At 41.3% G+C, this 9521-nt stretch overlaps 1 protein-coding gene across 2 annotated transcripts in view; it reads right to left on the minus strand.

Annotated features, from left to right (window-relative positions):
• Nucleotides 1–2666: 2666 nt before the first annotated feature.
• The window catches only part of tdrd3 (tudor domain containing 3), a 14992-nt gene continuing 8137 nt past the window's right edge, over nucleotides 2667–9521 (minus strand). The window contains exons 7-14 of one of the 2 annotated variants that reach the window (XM_037094723.1): nucleotides 8564–8713; nucleotides 7944–8096; nucleotides 7230–7410; nucleotides 6397–6522; nucleotides 5284–6239; nucleotides 4671–4796; nucleotides 3375–3508; nucleotides 2667–2915 (exon numbers count right to left, since the gene is read on the minus strand). In XM_037094723.1, coding sequence (XP_036950618.1) covers nucleotides 3392–3508; nucleotides 4671–4796; nucleotides 5284–6239; nucleotides 6397–6522; nucleotides 7230–7410; nucleotides 7944–8096; nucleotides 8564–8713 — 1809 coding nt within the window. In that variant the 3' untranslated portion in view covers nucleotides 2667–2915; nucleotides 3375–3391. Of the gene's footprint in view, nucleotides 2916–3374; nucleotides 3543–4670; nucleotides 4797–5283; nucleotides 6240–6396; nucleotides 6523–7229; nucleotides 7411–7943; nucleotides 8097–8563; nucleotides 8714–9521 lie in introns of those variants that run through there. The other variant, XM_037094724.1, reaches the window with a different exon arrangement.

Here is a 9521-nt window from a genome sequence, read left to right on the forward strand (position 1 = left end):
GCCTACAGAGAACTTACTAAGGACTTTGTGGACTGGTGCCAGCGGAACCACCTCCAGCTCAGCGCCGGGAAGACTGAAGAGCTGGTAGTGGATTTCCACAGGCACAGACAACCCTGCACACAGGTGAACATCCAGGGAATGGCTTCCAACTTCCTTCTATGACTCTGTGGCGGCATCAGCCATTTTCTATGGAGTAGTCTGCTGGAGCAGCAGAATCTCGGCAGCAGACAGGAGGAGACTTGATAAACTTATCAAGAAGGCCAGCTCCATCCTTGGATGCCCTCTTGACCCAGTGCAGGTGGTGGGAGAGAGCAGGATGATGGACAAGCTGTCATCACTGCTGGTGCAGGAGTCCAACCCCCTGCAGGTCACATTCACAGCACTGGGCAGCTCCTTCAGCAACAGACTGATACACCCTAAGTGTGTGAAGGAGAGATATCGCAGGTCCTTCCTTCCAGCTGCTGTCAGACTGACAACAAACATGATATAGTACAAAATTAACAGCAGTGAATTTTTATTCACAAATACAAATAATAAATATAGGTTCTACGGTTGACAAAAATGTAGTGCCAAAAGAAAGGGCGGTCTGACAGCGATGTAAAGTGGTGTGAATTTTCCCTATACAACTAAACTGGAACTGTTATAGATTCTTTAAGGTGAGCCATGTTTTAGGTGGTTTATTTTGCTTTTTCTCTGGACCCCGTTCACTGCGGTACGAAGCTGAGCATCTGGGCTGGAGCGGCTCTCTACTTCTCCAAACTGAGGCTGCACTGATCGGTGATTACGGTAGGCAACAGACCGACTATAGATATGTACTTTATATGACCCCACTTCAAAAAACACGAACTATCCCTTTAATGGGACCATAATTTACTAAATGAATATCATGCTGTGTTGAAGAAAACTAAAAACTAGCAACTGAGACCGTAAACTCATCAGGAAACTGTTCAATGAAGTGATAAATCAAGTGTGAAGCAGTGTCATATTCTCATAAACATAAAGTTAGACTTTGTTTTGCAACCAGTGGTGTTGCCCTCTGCTGACCATTTGAATAAATACCGGTTTAAGGCACTTCCACCATGGCTTCACTTTGAACAGGTCAGATTTTCACACAGATACCTACAGGCACATTTTTGTCCGATTTGAACCCACAACCTTTCTTGTTGTCAGGCAACTGTGCTAACAGCTGAGCAACAGCAGCACCTGCTCATAATGCAACATGAATGTACAAGCCTTAACATTAAAAAGTGAGCTTCTGCCGTGATACATTTATCTCCGAGCGTAAATCCTTTCTTGTAAAATCCAAACATAATCTGAGATTGTTTGTAGAATACTGGATAATTGAGATCATATCCGACCAGTCTGCCACAGAAAAACATGCACAGTATTTAAGGCTTTCAGATTTACTCTGATCACAACATCAACAAGATTGAATCAACTGTGCCGTTACGTAAACATGAAAAGCACGATGTAATCCAATCTGTCCTGCCATCTTTCATAGTTTTTCACTTTCTTTATAAAGAGGCAAAATGGGATGTCAAACTAACATTGCACAAACACTGCATTGCTCATTCAGTGTTTATTATGGCTTCATTAATACCACAGCCCACATAGTGAGTAGCCAGTCACATCTTGACTCGTTCAGACAGCATTGTCACAAAAACAATTTACAGTGTGCTCATTATTCGTTTGAAAAATGCAACAAAACGTGTCACACATCCCCCCGTTCTTTACTGAGTTTCTCTCCTTCGTACAACAGCTGCATGAGGATTTTCTATTTGATAAAAAACGGTTTACACTTGTCAAGTAATAACAGTGACAAAAAACTGACCCCTTAATCCACAGCATCAATATTTGCACACATACATTTGCTGAGTCTAATGACTAAAGGGACCACAGGGCTTCTGCCTAATATTTGTCTTGCCTGACATTTCACAGGGCCAAGAGAATAATATTCAATATGGAATGGGCTTAATTCCTCTACCAAAATATCACAGTTTATCTGATTGAAAATCAATCCTTTATGATTATCTGGCCAGTGTGTCACGGTCAGTCCCCGGGAACACTTTCAAGAGCTTCACTTTCAGTTCCTCCACAACAGATAGGTTTCCATATTACCAGCCGTTAATTATTCATCTATGCTCGCTTGGTGTCTCAGTTGGAAAATAAAGCAAATCCTTTGGACCGGTGATACAGAATAGTGCAGCAGCCTCTCTGCTGAACCCTGATGCATTGTCCATTTGTCTCCTTCTGTTGGTGGGAGTGAAACTGGAGCCAAGGTGGACATTATTTCTTGATGTTTAAAACTTGTCTCTCGCACTGCACAGGTCCATAAACAGCCGGCTCAGTGGTGTGTGTGCGCAGCGCGTGAAGAGCTAGGTACAGTCTCTTTTGTAATGTGCAAAATGATATCTCTGCAATGTAACCGTCTCTATTACAGGGGGAAGAGATTGTCTTACCCTTTGGATTCGCTTCACAGAGCACAACAAACGAGCCCGAGCCTCTCGCTATGGACTCGTAATGTCACAAGAGGAGACATGGCAGGTGCGAAGACAAGAATTAGAGACTATGGCAACTACATGGAGAGCCTCCTCTTTCTGCTATTGATTTATTTATGCATCATTTGAATTTGGTTATTAGAAATAAAACACATTAAAAACAACAGATCCACTACATTATAATTGTTTATTTTAACGCATCCATTTAACAAATCTTCACAACATATACAGTAGATATGTCCTTAACAAAGTCAACAGGTGCCATGTCAGTTTTTCTTTTGTGTTTGCATTGTGTCCAAGCCCTTTGAAAAGTTCTGTATGTCTTGACGATGTGGACGCTTAAAAATTCAGGAAGCACTCTGGATTGTTGCAGAAAGTCACATCATCTCTGCCGTGGAAGGAGGGGGGACAAGCACACTGATGGATGGAGAAAAAGAAAATGATTAACACATTTTTAAAAATGAACATGTTTGAATTTGGATGGCAGTTGCGCATTTTATAAGACCAGAACTGCTCAATGCATTGTACCATCTGAAGCACTGACAGTTGAAATTATTATATAAAGAATTCTACACAAAAATTAGAGCATGAGAGTTGGTCTTAGCTGTGGCTGGCAACAGTTTCTATTATTATATGTAGGTAATAATGCATGAGACCAGGTTACTGAAATGCTAACAAATTACTCTTGTGCTGTCTATACCTCACGTCTATTATAATGTATAATTCATCTCACAGTGAAAGGTCGCATGTTAGGAATATTTTTATTTATTTATTTATTTATTTATTTATTTATTTATTTATTTATTTTTAAACAGACTTGTTCAAACAATGTTTTAATTATTAATGACAAAAAACAACCTGTTTCACATTATTTACCTGTAAAACCAGACACATCAATCTCGCGCCCTGGGTGGCTGATAATACTGCTGTGTAGGTCTTGTGCGTCTAGGTTGTCCATCTCCCCCACGGCGAAACTCTAATGAACTGTCATAGTAACCATCATCTTCCTCCTGCCAATGCACATTTGACATGGTTGTGATGTTACTGTGGGAAATCAAATTATAAGTCACATTCACATTTCATAAACCCACTTGAATACAGTTCAGTAGATTCCACTTATTACAGAATTAAAAGTCCAGTGTGTAAGCTTTAGGGGGTTCTGTGTTTTTGTTATGTTAGAATGAGCTTTTCATATCTACAGAGGTGTTGTGTGTACTCCTCCGAAGGATGCACCATGTTGCACCAACATGATTGTACAGGAGCCCAGAACTGACAAACTACACACTGGCTCTAGAGGGGGGTCTTTCTGTTTTTTGTGTTTTAAGCAGTGTTGGGTAAGGTAACAAGATTACTTTAGAGATACCAAAAATTACGATAAAGCCCCTTTGAGACTCGTTTTGATGTTGGTTATATTGTCCAGACAGCGTGTAGCCAACTGTACATGTACCTTTGAATGTTCTGACTGTACTGTCATTTTGTAGCTTCTTTATAGCCCACAATTATTAACTCTGCAGACTATTAATAGGGATGACAGACGCGACATAATATTTACAACTCCTTATTTTTCTCACAATCCGACAGCGAACTGGGCAGAGGCATACAGTATAAGCCACTGCTGTTTCAGTGAAAATAGTACAACGCAGGCTCTTTAGCCTAGTATGATGTTTAAAAATGCAACTAATCAACGTGTAAACTATGAGTGAATAATGGGAATCTTTCCCTGGAGTTAATGCTGTCCTCTCTGTCATCTCGCTACACTGAATTAGCCAGCTACGCCTGCGCACTGACACCACAGTAAGTCTGCCTTCTGCTGGCACGCAGCCAGAAACTACAAATGCTTTACGGATTTTATTTTATTTTTGTGGTGACAAAAAGTCAATCTTTTCCAGTAATGGATTACTTTTATGAAAACGGATAATAACTAGGATTTACACTACTTGTTAAAACAAAAAAAGTAATCTGAGTACTCTAACGGACTACTCTTTAGCAGATTATTACCAACACTGGTTTTAAGCGACCACCATGGGTGGGTTAAGCTGAGGGATGTTCAGTAGGTTGCAATCTGCACCACTGTATGCCACTAAATCCTACACTCTGGACCTTTGACTAACACAGTTATCTTAATGATGATGCAGTGTTAATTATGTATCGATGTGTTTTATTTCTCCTTACCATCACGTCGGCAGGAACAGGTTTGATGTTATGCAGCAGGACCTCTTCACAGTTGCCATAATCACTAAATACAACCACAGCCGTGGTGCCTGATGGATGCACAGCATCAATTCTGGCGTGGTAGAACTGCGCACGCACACAAACACAAACACACACAGAAACACACAGAGAAACAAAAAGACATCTAATTATTTTAAATCAAATACTTGCAGGTGAAGCCAAAGACACATTTTTATCACTTAATTAACATGCTGTTAACACTAAGTCAGAGAAAATTTGTCACATTGCACTAATTATTCTCTGATGTCATTTAGCATGTTAGGTGTCAAACAGTCTCTCAGACAGAAAAAATAAAATGTAACATATTTTATTATCCTGCATTACTTGCAATTAGTCAATCTTACATTTAGTTATTTTAAAGTTTTTATAGATTAAGCTGTCCAGTTACTGTAGACAGTTTGCACATCACATTATCAGCTCATTTGTGTATGTATGAAATCTGTTCATATTTCCCTATACCTCCTCTTTCTTGACCTCCAGTAAGCTGAAAGCAGACACATTTATAAACATTGTTATCAGCTATTGCTATGTTACCAATCCCAGGTGGACATACCTTGCTGTCTTCCCAGTACAGTGCCAGGCACTGGTCTCCAGGTTTCCAAGCCTGCTCCACATTATGACTTTTCTCTGGCCCCCGAGGTCCTTGACCTTTGCCTTGTCCTGACCTTTTTTTAGATCCTGGGTTATTTGGAGCATTTTTCTTGGAGAGCTGCTGCTCTCTGTTGGGGGGGAACGATGAGTTTGCTGGCTTGATTGGCCCAGTTCTTTTGTGCTCCATATCTCCATTTTGAAAAGTTGAAGGATCCCCTGTCATGATTCGACAATCCCGTGGTAACCCTGCTTCTTGGGACGTCCCTGAGCTTCCTCCCCTCGAGTTGAAGTTTGGTGGCCCGCCATCCCTTTGTCGATCAAAGTGATTTGAGTTTGGCCGGTCACTCTTCCCCATCCTCCTGCTGTTGTTGTGCTCTTCGATTCTGTCTTGACGTTTATTATTTCCTCTTCCGTCCAGCTCCTCACCTGCAGAATTGGTCAGTTTAGTAGTGGGTGGAGTGTCTTTTACCCCCCTTCTATTAGACACTCCAGCCATGTTTCCACCACCATCTCCATTTCTGTATCGTTGTTGGTGGTGAGATCCACTAAACTCCATCTGCTGAAGTTCTTTGGAACGTGTATAAGTAGTCGGGAAGGATGAAGGGAAAATCGGCTCATCTCGTGTCTCTCTCCTGTCGTTCTGTGATCTGTCCGACGTGCCTCGTGGCCATCTCTCCTGGCCTTTCCACTGCTGGGCCTGAACTGATGCTTGGGAGGTTGTACAGTTGGAGACAGGCTCCTGGCCTGGTTTGGGAAAATCAGTGTCCCTATGAAAGCGAGGTGGTCTGTCATTCCTTTGTTGCCTATGCTCATTATGCGAGGAGAACTTGGTCTGAGATGTCTCTTTGGAGTAGTAGTCTGAGTTTGAGAAGTTCACTTTACTCTCATGGTGTCTCTGAGGTGCCTGGCTCTTTGGCTCTGAGGAAACAAACAACACCAATATTTAGAAGCATGAAATGTGCTCTTTCCTAAAAAAGAAAAAAAAAAAATCAAGCAGAAAGATTACACATGGGGGTTATTGACCCAAGAGAGGGACTGAGGCATTTGAGTATGACATCCAGACCAGTTCACCCACCATCAATGGAGAAAACTCCCATCTTGGATTCCAGAAAGTCAAACAGAGTGCTTGGTCCAGATGGCCTTCCCCCTGCTCCCTCCTCCTCCTCATCATTTCTAGACCGGCCTCTTCCCCTTCCTCTGGCTGAAAGAAATTCAGAAATAAGATTATACAGAAAAAAACAACAGTTTGATCAAAGAAACAGGGTGTTTGATTGTGTACACCTTCTAGCCCTGGGTGTTTAAAGTAGGCGTGACATTGTTTGTCTCGGTATGTGCACACGTGTATTTGTGTTCACTTTAAACCTGAACCCAACTCAATCAGGTCTTTTTACTTTTGCACAATGTGAGCAGCATTAGAGGAACGTATATACTTAAAATAACATTAATTGGATGCAATGCTCTGTGGCTTTCTCAGACGATCCATGTGTGCGCCAACAACAAAAGTTCGATCACGGTGGCTGTACCAAATGATGAGAAAGAAGCTTTCACCAAAAACAAAACAAAAAAACAAGTAGGTAGGTCATGGTGATATAACAAGTGTAAAGTTGTTGTGAGTTCATTTTCAACACTCAGACTAATACGAAACAATGACTGCAGCAAAAGTAGAACATCCATCTGAAGCCGGTGTGCCTGGAAAATAGTCGGCAGTAAAGTGTGTATGCAATTTGTAGTAAATGGACTAAAACAGGCAAAACCACCACTGTGGACCTTTAACTAGGCTGTAGGTGATTTCCAATGCATTTAAAAAGGACCTCCAGATCACTACCTCCATTTCACTCTTGCTCTGTCGCAGCACCTAGTGTTTCAGGCTGTGTGTGTGTGTGTGTGTGTGTGTGTGTGTGTGTGTACCTCTGGGTGGGGGCTTGTTTGATTCAGCAACAGGTGGAGGGCCAGGTCTGCTGCCAGACGATCCTGTCAGTAGACTGTTTAGTGCCACTTCAAGGTTGTTGTTATTGTCCATTAGAGCCTGCCGAGCAGCCTCCCTGTTGAAGCCCATCTCCATGATGTCTCTTAGAGCACGTTCATCCACCTTCAAACCAGACAATGACAGAAAGAACACGGCCCAAAAATGTTATAAAATGTGCAAGAAGAGGAGGAAAAGACAAGCGGATGGAGAACACTTTGGTGGCATTAGACATAGATGTAAGGTTTGTTGTGATGGACAAAGATGAATTCGAGGGACACTGAAGGGAAAAAAAAATCCACATTAGAAACTCCCCTCCTTAATGTTGAGATTTCTTTCAGCCAGCCAAACAAAATAATATCATGTTCCATTCGATTTTAGTGTTCAGCCCAAAGGTGGCTGAGTTCTGCCCAGACACTGGCAAGTCACACCACTCAGCTATATGGACCCCAACTTGACAGGGAAAACCTAGTCAAGCCGCTGACTCATTCCGATTTCTTCAATATTATGGTTGATGCCTCATCAAGTGTATCAGCCATGAAAATAAGGAACAACTTCCGTCCTTTCAGTTGCTTTGTTACAAAACCATCACTTCAGCACAGATGGTATTAACTGACTTAAAACAGTTCATCAGGTTTGGACTGAGTGTGTCTTCTCACCAGCTCTCTGTAGTTTCCATCTTGTCTGCTGTCAGGTCTTTCGACCCTGTCTTCCCGTCTCCTCTGTTGGTATGAGTCTCGGCTCCGGTAGGAGGAAGCAGCGCTGGATAAATTGCTGCCTGCATTTCCTCCACCTCCAAATGTACGGGGACCCTAACAAGTGAAAGAACATAAAGATCAATACAACTGCATGGCTAGACTTAACAAAAAGCCAACACAAGAAACAAAAGTTTGTAGTAGACCATGTAATTATGATTTTTAATTTGAAGGGTTACTCGAATGTCCGGGGGAATCTAGGTTAAGATGAATGTCAATAAGGTGCATGGATTTTTAAATGGAGGCCAAACAGTTTGAGGAAATGCAATCGATAATGGATATAATCTATTCAAAAGATGATATTAACAAGGTCCTGAAAATCAAATTATAAGTTAACCAGAATATTTCTACGACAAAGTATAACAGATTTGCACCATTATACACTTGAATTGAGCGACACCCCTAACAAAACGGAGTTAGAAAATGGTGCAGTATCTCTGTAAAGTTATTAAGTACCCCTTAGTTACAACAATTATTTATTCAATACCATTTAACACACATACCTAGGATTGGTGTTTACATACCTCTTTGGTCTTGGCCACCTCAGCAATAGCTGCTGTCCGCTGCTTTTCAAACTCGGCATTCTCCTCAGAACTTTTGAACACGTTGAGAGTCTGCAGCGTCTTCCTCTGGTCTAGGTCTCTGCTGTCTACTTCATCCTTCCTTGCACACCTCTGCGGGGAGCAAATAGAGTAAGAACATGTTCTCCAGGAAACCTGTCAATCATGTATAGGTCCTTAAGAAGGAGAATCAATGAGCTTGTCAGTGTCCACATTTTGCAGAATTACGTAAGAACTACATAGCTCCAATCCTAAAGCTGTCTCCCTGCTGTGAACTGTGCCATTTCAAACCTATATAACTACAGTAAAGAGTAACAACTCAGTCAAAGTCATCATTTGACTTGAGCAAAACATGGTAAGTAACATAGTAACATAGTAAGACGGATTATGAAAGAGAGGTTACTTGTCTGTAGACAAGAAAATTCGGCAGGCAATAAAAAAAGAATGACCTGTTAGACAGTTAGAGCAATAAAGGGTGAACTAGGAGTAAACTGCAAAAGTGGAGAACTTAATAGACTTTATTAGCATTTATAAGGTAAAATGTATTAAGAGGTTAGTTCACTCAAATTACAAATAAAAGATATTAGGGTCTATTTTTGAGGGCCAAGTCCAAAATCACGCCATGTCTGATGATTTTGTCGACAAGAGCAAATAAAATACTTGCAGCAAATAAACTGCAATAACAGAATAACGCCTGCAACGTAGATTAATTAAATCGATTAAACACTCCCAAGCCAGTAAATGCATTCAGACTGGCATTAAAAAAATTACAGCTTAATGTGGATAAAGGAGGAGCGCCAGTGAATCACTTCTGTTTATAATTTAACATGACTGATCCCAGCAGTATCTGTTGCTCACAGCTGCTTTAGACAGTATGAAGAGCTTGTCGTTCATTTTAAGTCCCTGCAGCCACCTAAAGGCA

This window comes from Acanthopagrus latus, chromosome 4 (assembly GCF_904848185.1).
Source record: "Acanthopagrus latus isolate v.2019 chromosome 4, fAcaLat1.1, whole genome shotgun sequence".
Classification (NCBI taxonomy): domain Eukaryota; kingdom Metazoa; phylum Chordata; class Actinopteri; order Spariformes; family Sparidae; genus Acanthopagrus; species Acanthopagrus latus.